The sequence below is a fragment of the Typopeltis vanoorti genome, chromosome 14, assembly GCF_054136105.1.
Source record: "Typopeltis vanoorti isolate ZY-2024b chromosome 14, IOZ_Tvanoo_1.0, whole genome shotgun sequence".
NCBI classification, from domain to species: Eukaryota; Metazoa; Arthropoda; class Arachnida; order Uropygi; family Thelyphonidae; genus Typopeltis; species Typopeltis vanoorti.
In genome coordinates this window covers 51,402,680-51,426,107 of record NC_143562.1, presented here as the reverse complement: position 1 = coordinate 51,426,107, position 23,428 = coordinate 51,402,680, and the positions used below count along the sequence as shown (strand labels likewise).

The following is a 23,428-nucleotide window of genomic DNA, read 5'->3' as shown; positions in this document are numbered from 1 at the left end:
ATTTGTTTCAATTATTTTCAGTTCATCACATTCCTAAAATTTCTGATGCAAAAACTGACACAACCTCTAAATCCTCCTTAATACAGTATAAAGAAAAACGAAGGGGGAAAAAAACATGCATATTCATCTTACAGGAATAAAATGCAACAAGCAATTCTAACTACTTTTAATCAGATTTGAAAAGAACAGTCAAATGCAAACTGAAGTCATTAGCCTCTATATACAAGGAACTCAGTTGTCAAGTGACTTCATGCAAACTTTGTTTGCTTACAGTTGGATAAAGGATGAAACCAAGAATATAACTTCTTGGTATCTTTAATGTATAGTATATCCAACTGAAAAACTTTCAACATCTGTCTCTAATTGATGGAGACAGATGTTGAAAAAAAGTTTTTTCACTTGGCTATGCTACCAATTATATATTTGGTTTAATCCTTTATCCAAGTGTAAGCAAAGTTTTTGCATGAAGTATTTTTAGGAATGGGGCAACTCGTGGCAAAGGTGGTATAAGTTCTCATCACTTGCCTTCGTATCCTATATGCAAAGCACATCTCCTTGTGGACATGTATAATGCTATGTATTAAGGGAAGGGTGGTCACTATCCAGACCGGTTTAGACCTTTATTGAGGTGACCCTATATAATGAGATAATGGCAAAGGTGGTATAAGGAGAACTTAGTAATAAGATGTGACACCTTTTGGCTACTCGTATATGGAAATATGATTTCTGCATTAATTCAACCTTGATATTACTTCTGGGTTTGGCTCCCACTATTTATTCATATGGGGTTCCCCCTATCCTCCACACATCCCATAGTTGAGTCCTCCTAATGAGGGATTAAGTATGTATTTTATGAGTATAGATTGGTGTTTGTGTGTTGACGTGGCCAGTTTGCCTGTTCTGAGGGATGAAAAACTTGAGTTTCTGGATGAAAGTACCATCTACCTCTGTATGAGATAAAAGTTCCTTGCGTCATGGACGAGAATCGAACCCAGGATTTTCTGATCAAAGAGCTTCGTCTGAGCAGCTGATGAGAGACTTCAATAAAGGTCGAAACCAATCTAGGTAGTGGCTTTTCCATAATGCATAGTATTATACATACTCAAAAGGATGGGTGCTTTGCATTATGGGATACCAAGACAATTAATGTGAAATTATAAGCCTCCTTTTACAAGTAGCCTAGTCATGAAGGTAATTCACATGCAAACTTTGCTTACACTTCGATAAAGGATGAAACCGATAATATAGTTTCTTGGCATCTTTAATTTATAGTTAAATGCCATATCTGTTTCCACTGAACTAAACGTAATAATACACTGTAGGTATACCCCAGTCATACGATACTTCATGTTCCAAACCATCATATTTTGAATTACCTTCCCTTTCTTGCTTGCTAATGCAAGTAATGGTTTAATAACATTCTTAAGAAGTCAAATATGTGTACAAATGACAAAACATTTATTTATGTCAGATACACAAACAAAAATATTCAGAATTTTTACAAATATAAAATTACTCCAAATATCTCAGCTAAGAGCATATGACAACAGGCTTGGTCATCCACCTACACCATTAAAAGGTTTTCCATTTTGTTAATAGAATTGTCACATCTGCAGATAACTGTAGTATTAACTGGTGCAGCACTTTTCACTTCACTAAGAACTTGATTTTTATTTTTAACAACTGTAACAGAACTCCGTTGTAAGTTTAGCCTGCAGTCATTTCAGTGTTTGATACATCATCAATAAATTTAATAATTTTAATCTTATTAAGTAATGTAATGCAAGGAAGTTTACACATCTTTTCATCTCTGGAAGTAACAACACCCTTACTTTGAATTTCATCTTTTATTAATTAACAATAAAATAATTGTTATAAACAGAAAAAGTCAAAATTACATAATAGAGAGAAAAAGCAAGGCTAATAAGTATCAGATGGATGACTATTCAGGGCATAATCTACTCATTACTAACACAACATCCCATCATAAAGCGCACAAATTTACAAACATAAAAATACCATGAAGGCTATCATTATGGATCTTATATCTTTACAAAGGTTCAGGAGAAATGAGTGCACAGGAGATTTGAAATAGGACTATTTAGACTTACATGCTGGTTTTAATTGATTATAAGGTTAAATGGAATAAAAATAGAACAAATAAATAATTAAGCATATGTTTAATCAATCCGATGCTTCGTCTCAGTCACTGAGACATTGTCAGGGAAACAATTTCTATTATAATTTTAATATTAATTAAATGAGTTAGCCTATCTCATACGGACGTAGCAAGGTTTTTTCTCCTGGAAACTCAGGTTTTTCATCCTGCATACAAACAAATCGGCCCTTCAGAACACACGTAATTTACAGATATAGAATACCAGTTGTGTGTTAGTGGAGGTAGATGGTGTTGATGGAGACGATTTGTAGTAGAGGTTCGGTGTAGTGGTTGAGACAGTTGTAGGTGTCCTCCCCCGATGTGTCTTCGGACTCCTTGGAGGTGTCAGGAATAATAATAATAACATTGTTTCCCTGACATTGTCTCAGTGACAGACAAAACAAGGACTGATTATATGAGTTAATTTATTACTGCTATATTTATTCCATTAAACCTTATAATGAATTTCAAATAGCAAGTGATCGCCATTTATTTTTGAGGCAGGGTGAAAATTAAGATATCATACTGAAAAGAAAAGTGCATAAGAAAGTTTTCAAACAATCAAAATTGATTGTTTGATGTCTTCAGCATATGAAAGTCTAGGAACACACAAAAATAAAAAATTACATATATGGGATAATGAAATAAAACAATAATTGAAAATAAAAATCTGGCCTTTAAAAGATGGTTAAGTAGCAAAAAAACAAGAAGATGAAATTGAATATAAAAAGAGAAACCAGAAAGAGACAGAGAAAGTTCAAAAAATTCTGCATCATATCTAGAAAATGACATATACAAAATAAGGTGCAATGCACATACAATACCAAAACACATGAATGAAGATATAAAGGAAACTGAAAATATAAGTTGTGAAATAGATGTAAAAGAATATGGATTAAGTCACAGATCTTTGGACAACTTTGCTGGAAAAAAATTTCATCAGAAATTATTAAAATTTTAAATAAAACATATACAAATGAACAAATACCAATAGAATGGAATAAAAGTATAGTAATACCTATATTTAAAAAAGGGGACAAAACAAAATCTGCTGATTACAGAAGTATTAATTTATTGAATACATGCTACAAAATATATAGTAGAATAATCCTTAATGAAAATTTGAAAATATACAGTGAAAAAATATTATTAGAATGTCAAAATGGATTTAGAAAAGGATGCAGCTTAAAACCACTTGTAAAAAAAAGAAGACAATTTAATTTAGAAACTCATCTTTTGTTTATAGATTATATTTACATTTGAGAGATTATATTATATTTGATATATTACAAAGAATAAATATACCTATTATTTTACTACATGTAATATTATATATATACAAAGATTATGAACTAAAAATAAATGAAAAAATGTCTGAAAAAAATCTATAAACCAAGGAGTAAGACAGGGATGTACTCTGTCTCCAACACTTTTGAATATATTAATGAAACATTAATACAGTGGAACACCTTAAACTATCCAGGTACAGAAATTCCTTCGAATAACAAAATAAATATGCTATTATTTGCAGATGATCAGGTAATAACATCAGATAAGGAAGACAATTTACAAAGAGCAATATATAATTTAAACATTTACATTACATCTTCAAACCATCATAGGTCACATAAACATAGCATCATCCACATGTTGGGAAATAGAATCCGCAAATATGTCTCAGACGACGAGGTTCAGACAGAACTGTTTCAAATTGTTACAACACTATCTCAAAATGGATATCCTCTAAACATTATCAACAAATTCCTGTATAAAGATAACCACCGATAAAAAGAAACAGTCTCCCAGCAGGTTTCAACAGTCGTCATCCCCTTTATGGGTTCGGTTTCCACCAATATAGCAAGATTGTCAAACGCTCATAACATCAGAGCTGTATTTAAACCGACTACTAGCATTAGACAGCTGTGAAGATCTAAGGATAGTGTTCCATTTTACAAATATCCAATTGTGTATAATATTCCATGTACGTGTGGCCTCTCCTACATTGGACAAACTTCAAGAAGCCTCGAAATCAGACAGAAAGAACATGCTGGAGATGTCAATTATAACAGGATGATCACCTCTGGTTTAGAGCATCACTTTTCAACTTCTAACCATTCTATAGACTGGGAAAATAGTTCTATGCCCTACATAGACGATGATTTCAGACACCGATTATTCAAAGAAGCAACAGTAGTTCTACGAACAGGCAGCAACCTAAACAGAAATCAAGTCATATTGAATGAGACTTGGAAAAATTTAATCAATTCACTCAGTTTGAAGGAACTGAAGTATGCCAACAATCATATAACGCTTGCTCATGCAACACGTGTTCAGGACACGACTTGAGATTTGCAATACATGCTGACATTGTCACGTGAACGTATCAACTTAGCTACCTTATAGTTACTAAAGGATTTGTATTCTTTATACTATGTGCATTTATCATTTTTTTGTGTTTACTGTTCAAGCCTTGAGAAAGCTAGACAGTTGCTAGCGAAACTGGTAGGCATTATTATATGAACATATATAGTAATTAAAAAAACCTATGGTCACATAAACAATAATAAGGCCTATATAATTTAAACGTTAGAGCAAAACAGTTCGGAACGAAAATATCCATAGATAAAACTAAAACAATGGCCTTTTGTGGACAAACTCCGGTTAGCAGTAAAATAGTTATTAATAATAAAATAACAGAACAGCTAAATACTTTCAGTTATCTTGGATGTGAAATATCATATGAATGAGAAAAAGACATAAAATTAAAAACTTCAAAATTTTTACAGATTATAGGCCTGATAAATAGAACACTAAATTCAAATATAGTACAAAATGAAACATGCTTCATAATATACAATACTTTAGTAGTGCACACATTATTATGTGGCAGTGAAATTTGGGCAATAAACAAACAAGATAAAGAATAAAAACAAGTGAAATGAGATTTATGAGAAGAACTGCAAAATACACATTATTATACCAAAAAAGGTACAAAGATATTTTAAAAGAACTAAAAACAAAATCAATAGAAGAAAAACTAAACAATTATAAATAAAAATGGATAGATCATGTAAACAGAAAGGCCAACACCCAATATCCTAAATAAATAATAAAATATAAATTTTATTGTTTTATTTTAGTAAAATAAAACAATTTAATATTTTATTAAAATATAAATCCAATTGGAAAGAGAAGGCTGGGTAGACCTCAAAAAAGGATATTAGATGGATAATAATAATAATTATTATTATTAAGAGAGACTTTGAGGGAGTCTAGACCACATACTACACACACACCGGCTATTGTGTTTATTCTTGAATTCATTCACACTGCTTGCACTCACAACATCCAATGGCAATCCATTCCAGTCACGTCCCACCCTCTGAGAGAAAAATCTAGCCCTCACACCCTTCTTAGCAGCCTTCATTCTTAGCTTCCAAGGATGCCCTCGTCTTTTCCTCACCCTCTATAAATTGAAATCCTGTATGATCCTTTCAGAAGTTTGTAAGTCTCAATCATATCACTTCTTTTTCTCCTGTTTGCTAGTGTCTGCAGTCTAAAAATTCTCAATCTGTCTTCATAATCAGTATTCCAAAATCCTGATATCAGTTTTAACACTCTCCTTTGTACTCTCTCCAATATATCAGAATCACAACGGAAACCAGGAGACAAGACCTGCGCACAATAGTCCAAGTGAGGTCTTATCAAGGCCTTGTAAAGAGGAAAAATAACATCCTTATCTTTACATGTGAATGTTCATTTCAACATTGCAATTATCTTTTGTGAGTTGTATTTGCAATCTTTGCCACATGGCCCTAAACTTCAACTTCCTATCTATTAGCACTCCAAGATCCCTAGCATCATCAGTTTCTTCTAATCTAATCCCACCAATATAATACAACATTGGATATGTAATCATGCCGAAGTGAATGACTACATTTACTGACATTGAACTGACACCTGTTTTCCCATGCCCACAATTCCAGACGATGATTCTATTCAAATCATTCTGCAAAGACTGCATATCAGCAGCATTCCTGATTACCCTACCTATCTTTGCATCATCAGCAAATAACTGTATGTCACTTGTTAAAATCCTTCCCAATATCATTAATGTACAGATTGAATAACAATGGACCAAGCACTGATCATCATGGTACACCACTTGTTACCTTAAACCTTGCAGACTCAGATCCTCCATGTACCATTTTTTGATATCCGTCAGTCACCCATCCTCTTATCTATGCTAATATTGTATAACGCAAACCCATTTTCTCCAATTTATGCAGCAGTCTGCAATGTTATATTCTGTTGAACCCATGTTGTTCATTGCAAAGTAGATATTCACTGTCAACCCATTTCAGAATGCAGGCTTTAACCAATTTTTCCAAAATCTTCACCATCACTCCTGAGATACTAATTGGCTGATAGTTAAATACATCGGTCTTTGCACCATCCTTGTGGAATGGAATTACCATACATTCCTTCCATTCCTGCAGTCTTCCCTGTTCTGAGACTCATATTAAACATCCTGGTCAAAGGAATGGCCAGTTCAGCTGAACACTCTTTTAGCAAACATGCTGATGTTCCATCAGTCCCTTTTGCTGAATTCTTATTCAGTTTGTGTAACAGCTCTAATACCTCGGCCTCACACACCAACGTTTCTTCATCTAACGAAGAGGTAACAATGAGCTCAATGTTGCGTTTACCAGGTTGATAGCTTTTAATGAAATGGGCACTCATTAACTGAACAACATCTGCTGCATTTGTAACCCTCATACCATCTGGATTTAGAAGAATTATTCTCTAATATTCATTCTTTCTTTTACTTGCAGCATATTGATAGATTTCTTGTGGGTTGTCTTTAGCATGCAGAGCCAGTTTCTTTTCATAATCAGACTTTGCTTTCCATAAAACAGTTGTGCCTATTCTAGTCTGCTGCTTATAATGTTCATAACGGACGTCATCCTTATGCAAATGGTATTCCTTCCATGTCGTCCTTTTCTTACAAATCGCTTGCTTAATAAAATTACACATCCCTTTGATTCCTACTCTATTTATTCTTCAAACTCTCGGAACATATTCTGATATGGGACTTGAACAGGTCTATATCCATAATTAGCGTTATGATGATGACAATCAAAATTGAATAGTTTTCAGAAGTGAATTGAAAATTGAAACATTATTCAAGAAAAAAAAAAAATGCAACAATTTGAAAAAACACCTAACCTTGGAAACTCAGTAAACTGATTGAAGAAAACATTATCTGATTCAGACATGATCTGAAGGATAGAAAAATAAGACTCCATTGGTTGGATCAGGAAGTTAAAGAAGCAACTATGGAAAAGTGTGCAGAAAGTTCCTAGAAAGAAAGTGAGCATGTGCTCTAATAAAATTCAGAATAATGTAAGAAAGTAAAGCATTTTTTTTTAAGTAGCTAAACAAAAGTCATGGAAAAACATTGTTATTTCTGACACCTCCAGGAGTCCAAAGACTTATCGAGGGAGGTTACCTACTCTACAGCTCTTTTTCTCCAAATCAATCCACCAACTACACCACCGCCATCTACTGCCCACAACCACTACTAGTATTAATCACAGACAATCATAAACATCCATGCCCATGGCCGGATTCGAACACGCAGCCTTTTGGCTGGAGAGCGGATATGCTAACCACTCAGCCAACCAAGCCGGCATCGGTAAGAATATAGAAGATAAATATTAGGAAAGTAGTACAATGTTCTGGAAGCTATTGAGAGAACTCAGAAATGGAGTAAAGAATACATTTTTACAATGGCTGCAGCATAATTCAGAAGGCCTGGTCAGAAGGTTGGATTTTGGATGAGTGAAATAGGGTTCTAGTAGCACCCATCAGTGTAAAGAGAAATAAAACTAAATTGAGAATCAGTTATTTCCCTACTTAGTATTTCAAATAAGATTTATACAAGCATACTCGAGAAAAAGTTTAAAAAATTGTCAAAAAATTAACTTAGGTCAAGGTGTTGTTCAGGATTAGATTTTGACTTTAAAACAAGCAATTCAGAAAGCATGGTTTCGACATTTATTGAGGTCTCATCAGTGGGAGCCAGACCCAGATGTGATACCAAGGTTAAAGTAGGGCATTTTAATAATAAGGTGTGACACCTTTTGGCAACTCATATATAAAAATATGACTCCAGCTTTACGGGTTACTTAAGTCTCAAAGCTATATAACTGAGAGGAGACCTCCATATAGCCTTTAAAGGAATGCGGAGAACTGATCAAGACTTCTGACCTATTGTCCAGTCCTCACCTGATGGTGCACCCTGTTAGGTATCTACCTGGATACTGAACAAACAATGATGAGCTGGAAATTTGGGATTTAGTCGACCAAATTGTAATTCTTATTGGTTTAAACCAAAATAAAAAATGATGGTACAACATGCCAGAATTTCATACCGGCTGGAGTGTCGCCCGGTTAAAGAAGGTCCCTGTTCTTTTCGCCAGGAAACAAATCCTAAACTCCAGCCCAACTCAATAACACCATAGTTGAAGATCGGTACTATCAACATAAGAAGCCTGAATGGCAAAGAAATAGAGCTAGCTGACAAACTTTATAAGTACCAGATCGATATAATAGGGGTGAATGAAACAAAAAAATGCAAAAACTGGTGAGATCTTTCTGAGCAATAAATACAAAATGTTATATTCAGGCAATGACAATCAAGGAAAAGAAGGAGTAGCCATAATATTCAACACAAAATACGAGGCTAATCTTCTTGAATGGCAGTCAGTCTCAAGTAGAGTAATGTGGGCAAATATGAGAATTGGGAACTGGACAATGAGACTTATTCGTGCCTATGGCCGCATAGAAGGTTCTACTAGGGTAGAAGTGGAGAAAGTTTTTGAGGCTTTAGAGAATGCAACTAATAGAATGAAAAAGAAAAAGTTGGTCCATGTTGGGAATCTAAATAGCAGAGTAGGAAATGATTGTCAGACATACAAAAATATATTGGGAAAATTTGGAGAAAGAGCAAAGCTAATAATAATGGCAAATACCTGTTTAAAATCTGCTCAGGACATGGACTGGTTATCACTAACACAACGATCCAACATAAAAATGTGCACAAATTCACATGGATCGAAGAGGAAAGGAATAAGAAAAGTCTCATTTACTATGTTATTGCTGATAGTGATGTTTTCTCCCCGGTGCAGGACACCAGAGTGTACAGAGGATTTGAAATTGGAAGTGATCACCAGTTAGCTTGAGCATGATAAAATTGAATTTCATATTGAAAAGCAGAACATGTAAGAAAGTTTTAAAGGGAATAAAAGTTGAGTAGCTCTCAGATGTGAACTGCAGACTAAAATACACAAACATGATTGAAGAAAAAAATGAATGAGTCTGAGAACAGGAACCAAACCTTGGAAATTCAGTGGCAAGCCCTGAAGAAAACACTGAATGATTCAGCCAGAGAGGCATGTGATGAGGTTGTCTGAAAGGATAGAAAAATCAGAACTCCATTGCAGAGACAAGAAATTAAAGAGGCAGCGAAAGAAAAGAAGAAAGCATATCAAAAGTTTCTGGTAAATAAGTCAACTTGTGCTATTAGAAAATACAGACACAAATTTAAGAAAGCGAAACACTGTGTAAAACTAGCTAAAAACTCATCAGAAGACTTTGGTAAGAACGCAGAAAATAAATATCAAGAAGTTGGCAAGATATTCTTGAGGTTGTTGAAAAAGCTCAAAAATGGAGGACAGAGTGCTGTAAAAGGAATTAGAGATTATAAAGGTGACATGAAAACAGGAGAAAAAGATATCCTTGAAGTATGGAGTAATTATTTCGAAAAATTGCTAAACGAAACAAGCAGTGATGACAGCACAGGGGTAAAAAATACTGACCACACATGAAAGTCAGTACGATTAATTTATAGATGACTATAAAATTATGCATGCAGGCACTACAAAAAGCAAATGAAGCAGAAGAGAGAAAACTACTGTTGTTCCTAGAGTCTTAAAGGTGCCCCTAGCAGGCTATATTGGGTTGTCTTGGCTGTTGGGCTGAAGTTCTCAAGATGCTAGCTTCCCAAATTTGGGGCAGTCTCAAGATGCACCCAAATTTGTTGAGGTTTGGAAAGTTTTTTTAGAGCTGAGGCTGATTCCATGAATAATCTTTCATATTTAAATTTGCTGCGGTGTGTTAACATGGCTTTCTTCCAACGTATTCTGTGGCGGATATTCAGAGCATGGTCTGCAAGCCCAGAGTGGCTGTACTGGTGAAATTGGATGTAGTCTTTGTGTTCCGAAATCCTGACATTTGTTGCCTACCTCCAGGTAGGTTTAGGGGAAGTGGTCAGTCTTTGGTGGAGCAAATAAGGGATGCCATTTTTTTTTTTATATGGTTTATAACAAGAAGTCAGGTCATATTTTTTTAACATTTTGATTAACTTTTCAGAGGTAACCCAAATATAGGGAATGGTGATGGATTTAGTGTAATCTTTGTTATGAAGGGAGGGGGTTGTGGTTAACTGGTTTTAATATTTTTGGGTGGTTGCAGTCATTGCTAAGAAAGTGGTTTAGTTCAGTGGTTAGGGCACTGTCATCTGAACAGATTAATTTTGCCCTGTTATATAGTTTTTTTTATAACTCCATATTGTTGTGAGGGGAAACTGCTGGTGAATGTATCTGCCTGCATGGGTGGGTTTTCTGTAAATAGAAAAATCCAAGGATCTATCAGGCTGGCGAGTGATTAGAGTGTCTAGGAAAGGGAGACTGTTGTTTTCCTCTTTTTCCAAGGTGAACTCGATTCTGGGGTGTTGGTTAAGTGTGTAAGAAGGAGGAGTGGAGTGTATCTGAGCTATGTGGCCAAATAGCGAACAAATCATCAACACATCTTTCTCAATTAATTTATAAGTGTCTTAAAGTCGCACGTTATCCTTGCTATTATTCATCATCATCTATATATGTCACAGTATGAAAGAAATATCGCATTGGGGCTGATACGAAAATCTGAAGCAAAGACTGGATTAATCTCAGCTGCTTACATCATGTATTTTATACTTACATAAATCCAGTAGAAATCTTGTAGGATTCCTTAACTGAATAGCTTATGATAAATTTGGTGTGAAAATTAGCAATAAATAGATAAAGACTGTAACAGACAAAGCTGTTTGCATCAGCTGCATTCCTGAACTGGGAACCTATAGAAATATTTTAGCTTTATGAGTAGATTTTTATTTTTTTTTTTTGTAACGATGGCAAATTAATTATAGAAATAGACAACAGAAAATTGGTATAGCATGGCCTCGAAAATAATTTATGTATCCAGAACAAGTAGCTGCATGCAATACAATATTCATACCAAGTTTAGCTTATTAACAGGAGAGCTTGATTTAAAATAAAAGAGTAGATCGACCTAAGCATAAGACAGACAATGTCCTCTCCTAAGCTCAACTAATTTGTTTATTTTTATTTAATTTATTTTTACTCACTCAAAGGATTGGGTCTATTTTATATAAACACTGTTATAATAAAAATATTAAATGTTATGATGACAAAACAAAGTAATACATTATTTAATTCCCACTGTACAAAATGTATTGGTTTGTTTTATCTTTCTTTTATTGTTCACAATAAAGGGTTTAATATATATAAATCATCTATAAACAATTTAATAGGAAAGAAAAATAATAACATTGATGAAAACAAGAAAGTAGGCAGTACTTGTCAATCCAGATTTACTTTTCCTAATGCATACAGTAACATGATCTGGTCTTTGACTTGTCTTTGCAACATAATTGTACTTTTTAAATAACAGTATTAAAAAGCATTTTTGTTATGTAAAATGTTGAAGTATTTATTTACATCAATGCTAATTTATTTACTGACCTGTGAAAATAAGCTTAAGACAGTACTATATTACAATTGTGCATCTACTTAAGGGATAAAGATGTTGAAAGAGTAAGATACTAAAAGAGCAAGATACTTTAGAGGTACTAAAGGATTTAATTAGATCATGCCAGTTTTAATGTTCGTGTGTATAATTACTTCTGCATGGTTAGCTGTGTGCTTCACAACCATATGACTGTGAAAGGAGTGTCCTGTGTTCGATTCCTGTCGCTGACGTGAGTAGCTTAGAATCTTCGAATAACAGTTGTGGTTATAAGGAATAGAAACCCTCAACACCATAAAAGAAAAAGTAGGAAAGATTAAGAAAGAAAGAAAGAAAAAAGTGTATAATTACCAGTTCATTTTGTTAATGAAATTATATTCTCAGCAAAGCAGCACAATTAACGTTTTGTTTTTTTAAATAGACTGTCTATTACATATGTTGTGCATACTATATAGATGTGTAAGATTAATACTGAATTCAACTAATGCACTGATTTAATTATAAAATTTATTTAGCTTAATTTTTATGTATTAGCTATTAGCCGACTATTAGCTGCCACCTGTATGAAAGCCCAGACTTTTGTGTCAGGGTAAACAGCACAAAGTCTGAACCCTTCACAGTCTCAGCTGGCCTCTGCCAAGGGTGTGTGTTCTGACACCCTTCCTTTTTATATTTATGGACTGGATTGATAGACACAGCCAAAGCAGTGAGTGTGTCAGAATTGGAAGATGTAGCATTGGATTTCTGCTTTTTGCAGATGACCTAGTTCTGCTTAGCTCTTCCACAGACGACCTCCAGCAGACCCTGGATAAGTTTCTAGATGTTTGTGCAGAAGCTGGAAGGAAGATCAGTGTGGCCAAAACTGAAACATTTGTGGTCTCAAGACAACCATCCCAGTGCACTCTACATGTGAGTGGAGTCCCACTGAGACAGGTGGAGAAGTTTAAACACCTTGGGTCCATATTCACAAGTGATAGAGAGTGGGACATAGAGCTAGATACTCGGATTGGCTCAGCAAGTGCAACATTGCAGGAGCTTGGCTGTTCGGTAGTATTGAAGTGGGAGTTAAGCCAGAAGACAAAGCTGGCTGTCTTCAATACATTCTATGTCCCCATCCTCACCTATGATCATGAGAGTTGGGTAATGACTGAAAGAATGCGGACACGAATCGAAGTGGCTGAAATGAGGTTCCTTCGAGGGGTTGCGGGGCAGACAAGACTTGACAGAGTCAGAAGCTCTGCAATTCGGGAAGCCCTCAATACTCAAGCACTGCTTTTCCGTGTTGAGAGATCACAGTGACATTGGTACGGGCACCTAGTCAGAATGCCAAAAGTAAGGCTTCCCCAGCAGGCCCTCTTTGCCAAGCCAGAGGTTGGGAGGCCACATGGAAGGTCAAGGACTCGCTGGATAGATTATATCAAAAAACCTTGGGTGGACACATTTGGGAGTCCCACCAGAACACATGAGCTTGGTGGAGGAGGATCATGCCCATTGGAAGTTCCTCTTGCATCTGCTTCCCCCACAACCAGATTAGGAAAGGTGGGCCTTGAAGATGTATGTATGTATGTATTTGTATGTATTCATGATATAAAAAACTTGCTTGTTTTCTTGCACACTCAATGTGCGCAAGATCTACTGTCTTCAATTAAAGCACCTTAACTCTACATGTAACAGTGACTCATTTCTTGCTTCATGATCAAAATGAAAACGGAAACAGTTGTGTATAGTGGAGCATGTGTGGAGTGAAAAGAGCACTATAATACTTTAAGAGAAATGACAGGGATTTTTGGAACGTGATAGTGGATATTTACGAATTCTCATTATAGAAAAAATAATGCTTAAAAGTAATCAATTGTAATGTTATCACAACATGAAAATTATTAGTGGAAGAAGATACAACGACTGCATTTTTAATGACCTCTTTCTGAAAACTTCATCATCAAATTCCTGACATGTACCCTCAAGGGGTGTACAGGATATGATAGTACTACATGAAAAATTTACATAATTACTAACTTGCTATCTACAATTTTCCTCCAAATCAATCTATTGCTTGCCAAGACTCCAATATTACCATTATCAGATCTTATATTTCTATCGTCTAAGGCACACCGTACCATATCAATCCTCCTATATCTTGGTCTTCCTCTGGGTCATTTTCCTGCCAACCTGGCAGAGAACACTTGTTTTGCTAATCTTTCTTTGCCCATTCTGTTTAAGTGACCATACCACCTGAGATTAGCTCTGCTAACGAATTCCTGGATGCTGACAATGTCAAGTTCTTTTCTAATATCTCATTTTTAATATGATATTGCCATTGATGCGATTTGTTCATGCCTCTAATTTTTCTCAGGACTCTCATATCTGCGGTCTCCAGTCTTTAGTCAAGTGTTTTACTTCTGATCCAGCTCTCAGATCCATAAGTTAAAACAGGTTTGAACACCATCTTGTATACAACTAATCTAGTGTTCCAACTAATTTCTGTCTTATTCCATATGAATTTATTCAATTGACTTCCTACCATACCAGCTTTGTTGATTCTGTTGTCTATTTCCATATTTAATTTACTATCTTCACTAAAAATCGTGCTTAAGTAGTTCAAATGTTTTACTTGTTCCACAGGTTCCCTGTTCACAACACCATTGACATTTTCAACAATTCTATCTATTTTAATTGTCTTTGTCTTTTTAATGCTGACCTTCATACCATATCTATGACAACAGTTATTCAATTTAGTCAGGGAATCTTGCAAACTTGTAGTGGATTTATTTAGAAGTATAACATCGTCCGCATAAAGCAAAGAGCTGACATTAACATCTCGAATTTTGATATCATGTTAATTACCACTGTCCTTCATAATATGATCCATACAGATAATGAATAACAGAGGGGATAATGTACATCCTTGTCTCACACCAGATTTAACATTAAACCATCTTCCTGTACACCCTTCAATTCTAACTGCCAACTTACAACTCAAATACAGACTAAGTATTGCTTGATATAATATCATATAACTGTAGCATATTGAATAGCTTCTCTCTTGGCACCTTGTCATATGCCTTTTTCAGATCGACTAAACTTAAATACAGATCTCTGTTATATTCCCATGCTTTCTCGACTATTTGTCATAAAAAAGATCTGATCCTGACAGCCTCTATTTGGCCTGAATCCAGCTTGTTCTTCACCAAGCTTTTCTTCCACAATTCTTCTCAACCATTTCTCAAGTATACTTGTATAGATCTTGACAGGAACACTCAGTAGGGAAATAACTCTAATTCTCACATTCAGTTTTATTCCCCTTTTTATATATGGGCACTATTAGAGCTCTACTCCAATCATCGGGAATTCGTCCCATTGTCCGGGCTTTCTGAGCTATGCAGTGCAGCCACTGTAAGACTTTCATACCACCATACTTCAGCATTTCTGGTCGAATATCATCTACTCCTGCTGCCTTTCCACATTTCAAGCTTTGATGGCTTTTTCTACCTCAAGTATGGATACATATTCCTGACTGTATGCCCGTTGAGTGTTCTTTTACCACCGTGCTATCACTGCTTGTTCCATTTAGCAATTTTTCGAAGTAATTACTCTATACCTCAAGGATATCTTTTTCTCTTGTTTTCATGTCACCTTTATCATCTCTAACTCCTTTTACAGCACTCTTTCCTCCATTTCTAAGCTTCTTCAACAAACCTCCAGAATATCTTACCGTGTTCTTGATATTTATTTTCTATGTTCTTGCCAAAGTCCACCCATGACTATTGTTTTGCTAGTTTAACACAGTGTTGTTTCGCTTTCTTACATTTGTCTCTGTATTCTCCAAGAGCAAAAGCTGACTTATTTGGCAGGATCATTTGATATGATTTCTTCTTTTCCTTCACTGCCTCTTTAACTTCCTGTGTGCACCATAGAGTCCTGATTTTTCTATCCTTGCAGACAACCTCACCGCATGCCTCTCTGGCTGAATCAATCAGAATTTTCTTCAAGGTTTGCCTTTGAATTTCCAAGGTTTGGTTCCTGTTCTCAAATTCTTTCATTTTTTCTACAATAATCTTTGTATATGTTAGTCTACAGTTCACATCTGAGAGCTGCTCAACTTTTATTCGCTTTAAAACTTTCTTACATGTTATTGTTTTCAATATGATATTCAATTTTATCCTACTCATGACTAAATAGTGATAGCTTAAAATTTCAAATCTTCTATACACTCTAATGTCCTGCACCAGGAAAAAAACATCACTATCAACAATAACATAGTCAATGAGACTTTTCTTATTCCTTGCCTCTTCTCTCCATGTGAATTTGTGCACATTTTTATGTTGGAACATGGTGTTAGTAATAACCAGTCCTGAGCAGAAATCCAACAGGTATTTGCCGTTATTATTAGCTTTGCTCTTTTCTCCAAATTTAACCAAAATGTTTTAGTATGTCTGACAATCATTTCCTACTCTGCTATTTAGATCCCCACAAGGACCAACTTTTCCTTTTTCATTGTGTCAGTTGCTTTTTCTAAAGCATCAAAAAATTCCTCCACTTCTACCTTAGTAGAACCTTCTGTGGGACCATAGGCACAAATAAGTCTCACTGTCCAGTTCCCCATTCTCATATTTGCCCACATCACTCTACTTGAGACTGCCTGCCATTCAAGAAGATTAGCCTTGTATTTTGTGTTGAATACTATGGCTACTCCTTTTCCATGATTGTTATTTATTGCTCAGAAAGATCTCACCAGTTTTTGTCTTTTTTGTTTCAGTCACTCCTATTATGTCGATCTGGTACTTATCTAATTCCTCAGCTAACTCCATTTCTTCGCCATTCAGGCTTCTTATATTGATAGTACCGATCTTTAACTCTGGTGATGTTGAGTTGAGGTGTGTTTTCAGATTTGTTCCAGTAGCTGACTTTTCGCTGTTCGCCCCAGTGTAAACAATGTGGGCCTTGTTTAACCGGGCGACGCCCCAGCCGGAATGAAATTTTGTCATGTTGTACCATCATTTTTTTTATTTTGGTTTAACCAATAAGAATACAATTTGGTCAGTTAAATCCCAAATATCCAGGTAGATACACAGCATGGTGCACCACGAGAAGGTGAGGATTGGACATTAGGTCAGAAGCCCTGGTCGGTTCTCCGCATTCCTTTAAAGGCTACGTGGAGGTCTCCTCTCAGTTATACAGCTTTGACCCTTAAGCACCCCTTCTGAAAGGAAATAAAAGAATGGAAAAAAGTGAAGATGGCTGGTTTATATCATGACTTTTAGAGAAATCCAGAAACTAAAATTGCAACTCTTTAAAGGTGAAATTTGTAGCAGAGTTGGGATTAAGGATTTCAGATCCAAAAGTTTTATTCCAACTCTCTAAAAATAAAACTGCTTTAATAAATTCGTTGGCAGCCACCCATGATCAAATAACTTGACAATGAATAATATGTTTTAAAATAAAAAAAGTGTAAATTATGCAAAGAAAATAATGTACTTTTAATGTATTTAGAATGAGGCTGAAAACTAACTTATCACTTTGTCTCTGATAACTCAACTGCAGCTAGTGGATGAGTGGATTTCTGGAGTCCTGTTGTATAGTATATCACAATATCCCATGTACACGCTGAGGTATATATCAGGAATTTGATCAGAAAAATTTTAACTGCTCAGCATTTATTCATTCAGATTCGGTTGATGTATCAGACAGTACACTCTTTGAGGTCAAATGATCCAGGAGTGTTTTTCTAAACTTTGGATTAGATTCTTCGTGTCTACAAATGTCATTTATTGTTGATTATTCTTGTTTTAAAGTTTCAGATTAAGAAATGGTTTTGGCTTCATGTATCAAGCTTTTGATTTCTTAAATTTTGAGATGTCCTTATGCATTTATATAACTGTAAGAATAAGTACCAATAAACAGGAAAAGCTTCAGTGTGGTCCTTCAATTATTACAAAACAAGAAAAGGTAATTATGTCATCTTTTTGATGTGTTAGGCTTAATAGCCTATCACAGTCAACTATTGTAATAGTCCACTTACTTGAGGCCTAAGTATTTAAAATAGCACTATGTTTAGTAGTGTTCTTAGCTTATTTTAGTCAAACCATAGTATTAAATGTGCTATAGATTTCCAAATTTTTTGTGAACAGGATATTTTAATTCTTTTAAAATATCCTGGCTTCATAGCAGCACTAGTAATGTTATGATAAGGTGGTGGGTATTCTGGAAACATCTTTATACTTGTTAACTTACACGTAGCCAGTTTAACTGCTCTTTTGCAAGGATCAAAACCTGTTCTCATGTTCAAGGATCTGAAATCAAATCTTTGCAACCAAAGAGTGCATCATACTAACTACTTTATGAAGGCAGAAGTAAAGATAACATATGCACCCACCCACACACATCAAAAAAGTAAAATCAATCATTGAGTGCTGATTGAAGACTTTAGAAAATACTGTAGTTTTTCTGAATCATATTGCTAGAAGAATAGTTGAATAAATTAACAGCGAAAGAAGAACAAATTTTTTCAAAATGTGACACTGCAGTAATCAAGCAGAGAAGGATGGAAGAAGCTTTAATTCAGTTATTTAATTTTTTTTTAACCATATTTATTTTAAATGAATACAAATATTTCTGTGGCTTACCAAATCTTCAATTAATTTCCAGTACAAAATTAATCGAACCACACATTTCCAGACATAAAGAGATTTATTAAAATCAACAATCTAACTTTCTTAAGTCATTAGACTTTCATCATCAGGGGTACAAGGCTTGTATAAAAAAGACTACAAAAAGAATTACATACAACAGAATAAGAACTTCAACACTATTACATGTAAACAGAGTGACCAAAATAACCATTGTATCAATTAATATGCAATAACAACAGTAACATCAACAAGTAGCATTCAAACAATGCTAGTTGTTGATGTTACATTCTGTGGCAAAATGCATGTCATATCCCACTTCCACCGTTGTTATATCTTTGATAAATGCAAACCAAATTTAAGTGTAGAAGTAAACACTGTTTTTTGTTACAGTGTTTATGATTACTGGCCTTTTTAAATTTTCTTATAAAACATTTCTGACAGCATATCTGTTTTATGCCAAATTACTTGGCAACCTATATTTGTTGTATGAAAGGTCTCATACAACTGAGAAATAAGCTTGAGATCTCATACACTGAGAAATAAGCTACTTTAGCATTGTAATCAAGAAGCAATGTTGCAACTTTGTCCATAACATTTTTGGTTTTTTTTTTTGTGTTTATTTTAATAAGTCTGTGTATGATGTGTTCTCCATACTGGAAATTAAATGAATGACAACTTTATTTTGTCAAGTGAAAAAGGAATTATCTACAATTTGAATGCCAATGAAAAAACATAGAAATGGAAGAAAATTAAATAAAACATAATGTAAAATAAATAATGATATATCATGTGCACTGACTAGGGATAATTATAATAGTGCTGATGTTAATTCCCTTCAGGACAATTTGAACAGACTTGGCTTGGAGAAAATAGTGGTAATGTAATTTTAAGTGTAAAGTGCTGCATTTCAGAGTGCAGAAATATAAGGCTGTGTACTAATATTGATAGTGCCGCACTACAGAAAGTGGATGAGATTTGCGAGTGATGGCTGACAGTGGATTGAAGTTTAGATGGAACATTGCAAGTGATGCAAAGAGTGCACATCATAGTGCTGCCATAATAAGAAGTACACTATGTATGGATAAGGAAGTGGTTGTGCCACTATATAAAGCACTGGTCAGTCAGACCACACTTGAACTATTGTGCTCAGATTTAGTTACTGGTTTTCATTGTGATGTGAAAACATTGGAGAGGGCACAGAGAAGAGTAACTAAGAGAATATCAGGACTCTGGAATGTTGACTATGGAGAGAAGCTGAAGGAATGTGGATTGCAGAGCTTGGTGGATAGGAGGGAAAGAGGTTGATATGATAAAAACATTTAAGTTAGTGATGGGATTTTATCAAATTAATCCAGATGGGACTATCAAAAGAGTAGAAGGCGAGAACAGAAGAACCAGAGGCCAACCCTGGAAGTTATGTAAGAGTGTGGTGAAGGATGTGAGGAGTAGAACTTTTCATGCAGAATTGTCAATGAATGGAATACATTACCAGAATGTGTTAATGCAGGGAGTGTTAAGGTTTTAAGATTCACGATGCATCTACTGACTCCATGGAGGGTGTAATAATAATAAAAGGAGCCAGTGATGATTAAGGTAATATACAATAATTAAAACACAAAGTAATCAGCTCGAAAATTATGAAATGAAGTGACCAGTTAGATAACAGTGGCAGAAAATATTAAGGCTGAATACAGTCAATAGAACATTTCAGTACTGTAGATAGTATTTTTTTTTATTAGGAATCCAATATGTGAGAAAAAATTTGGAACAGACAGTATTTAACCAGAAATGTTCAAATAGAAATAAAATTTTGCATAATTACATTAATTCCGAATATTTGGTCATAAGGCCAAATCACAGACAATTAGAACAGAGCTATCTCCATGCTCATTTATTAAATAGGAAATGTAGCTGAATATGAAAATTACAGAGCTTGATGATCAACTAAAGTGGTTCACTACAGCAAGCTGAAAGTCCCGATCAATGCTCCATAGATGTAATGGTTATAAAAGTAATTAAACACAACCAACTGGCCAATACATTATTTTTGCAGCCCTATGAGTTTGTTCTAAGTGGTGACCATTAGTTTTAAGTAAACAGAACTGCAGGATATGCAAGAAGCATATGCAAGTAACTCATTTTTCAGCATTGTATAATTCAGGAGTATTATTACTTTAGATTACTGTCTTAGAGAAGTCAAGTCACTAACTGTTATTTACAAATGCATTTTATTGCTGATAATTCCTGTTGTTGTAAGCTTTAAAACAAATTGGCTATGTACAACATATCAAGCATTTAGTTATTGTTAAATACTCCATTATTTTGAAACCTTTCACTTCAAACAAACAGCAACAGATCAAAATTGTATTATAATCTAAAAGTTTTTAACTCACCTTTTAACTGAATATGATTAGAAATCAAAAATCTTACATCTTGTATATGAAAAAATTTTGGTAAAATAAACGATCTTACTTATGTTTAACATTTCAAAAAATTATACTGATGTTTAAAGTTCAGTGTGAACATCTTCTCATATCCAAAGTTCTAAGGGCTTTCTCCCAACTGGCACCACTCTTTATGTCTAACATTATTTGGAGAACTTCACGCATTGTCACTATCGTATCTTCTGAATCACAACTGAATTTGGAAATACCCCTAAAACTGGAAAGAGATATTATTATTATTATTATTTTTTTTTATATCACACTGTTATATAATCTGGATGTATCTAGGAATAAATGTCCAAAGTTCTTAGTCTTTTAATCAGTTATCTTTCTTACATATTGTCGAAAGAAAATACTTTAGACTATAATTATCTATAATTAGGGCTCCAGAAATACAATTTAAATCTACTACCAACAAACAAATTTTACTTGCTCAAGGTATCAGTCTACTTTATATAAACATTGTTATAAGTGACTGTTTTAAAAAACTAAATGTTATGATGACAAAACAAAGTAATATACTCATTGAATATAGAAAGTATTAATGGAAAGGAAACTGAGCTTGCAGAAGAACTGGAAAAGTACTAGGTGGACACAATTGGCAACAATGAAACAAAGAGGACAAAAACAGATGAGATCTTAATAATTAATAAGTATAGGATGTTATATTCAGGCAATAAAGAAAGTAGCTATAGCATTTAACACCAAATATGAAGATAACTCTACCTGAAACCGCCTTCCAATCAAGAAGTTTATGCAGGCAAACTTCAAAATGGAAAAATGGACAATGAACCTTATTTGTGCCTATGGTCTCACAGAAAAATGTCTTAAAGAGGAGGTATGGGAATTTTTCAAGTCATTAATACAGGTGGCCTTGTTGGAGATCTAAACAGCAGAGTAGGACATGAATCCCACCAGGCATATTGAAATGTTTTGGGAAAATTTGGAGAAAAGGGCAAGGCTAACTAGATTTCTGCTCATCATATGGTCTAGTCATTACCAACTCCATATCCCAACATGTGCATAAATTCATGTGGAGACAAGATACAAGAAATAAGAAAAGCCTCATTGATTATGTTATTGTTTATAGTGATATCTTCATGCTGGTTCAAGATACAAGCATGTATACAGAGGATTTGACATTGGAAGTGACTGTCACTAAGTGCTAAGTAGGTTAAAAATGAATAGCACATTGAAAGAACAATAAATAAAAAAAGTTTTAAAAAGAATTAAAGTTTAGCAGCTTTTACAGTTAAACTGTAGACTCAACTATACAAACATTATTGAAGAAAGAATGAAACAGTTCAAAAACAAGAACCAAACCTAAGAGTTTCAGTGGCAAACTCTGAAGAAAGCACTGATTCAGCTAGAGAGGCATGTGGCAGTTATCTGCAAGGATAGAAAAATGAGAACACCATGGTGGACACAAGAAGTTAAAGAAGAAATTCTAGAAAAGAAGAAAGAATACTGAAAGTTCCTCACAAATAAGTTGACAGATATCCTAAAAGAATGCAAAGAAACATGTAAGAGAACTAAGATATGTGTAGGAGTAGCTAAACAAAAGTCATGGGAAGACTTTGATAAGAATATAGAAAATAAATATCAGAAAGGTGTCAAAATGTTCTCGAAAGTATTGAAAAAGCTAAGAAACGGAAGAAAGGGTACTGTAAAAGAAATCAAAGATGATAAAGATGAAATGAAAACTGAGGCTAAGGATATCCTAGATGTGTAGAGTAATTACTTTTGAAAGACTTAAATGAAACAAGCAGTGACAAAACAGTAGCAGAACATTTTCAAGAGGAATGTAAACAGGAATACATATAAATACATGAGGTAGAAAAAGCTATGAAAAACTTGAAATGTGGAAAGGAATCTGGAATAGGTTAAATTCCAGATGACTGGAGTAGAGATCTCATACTTCCTAGAGTTCTCATAGTTTATAGGGTGAATGTGAAAATTACAGAGAAATTTCTCTACTAAGTGTTCCAGGTAAGATTTATGCAATCAGACTTGAAAAGAAGTTGAGAAAAACTGTGGAAATGAAACTGGGAGAATACAGAATGGATTCAGGCCAAATAGAGATTGTCATGATCAGATTTTTACTTTACAATAAATACATTGACTATTATGCACAGATTTGGGGTCTGTTTTGGTACAGCAGTTTGTTTCTTCAAATTTATATTATAGCCAAGATAATCAAAATGAATGAGTTGTTAAATCAGTTTGGTATTTAGAACTACTTTACTGCTTACTGATTTCCTTCCTTTTAATGCGGGAAGATAAAACAAAAGTTATGGAATTCATAACTGAACTGGTGACTGAAT

General features: G+C 34.4%; 1 protein-coding gene across 2 annotated transcripts in view; it reads right to left on the bottom strand.

Annotated features, from left to right (window-relative positions):
• Window positions 1–18,576: 18,576 nt before the first annotated feature.
• LOC150099467 (mitochondrial ribonuclease P protein 1 homolog) overlaps window positions 18,577–23,428 on the bottom strand; it is a 42,364-nt gene continuing 37,512 nt past the window's right edge. The window contains exon 3 of one of the 2 annotated variants that reach the window (XM_090403638.1): window positions 18,577–21,321. In XM_090403638.1, coding sequence (XP_090259764.1) covers window positions 21,174–21,321 — 148 coding nt within the window. In that variant the 3' untranslated portion in view covers window positions 18,577–21,173. The remainder of the gene's footprint in view (window positions 21,322–23,428) is intronic. The other variant, XM_090403639.1, reaches the window with a different exon arrangement.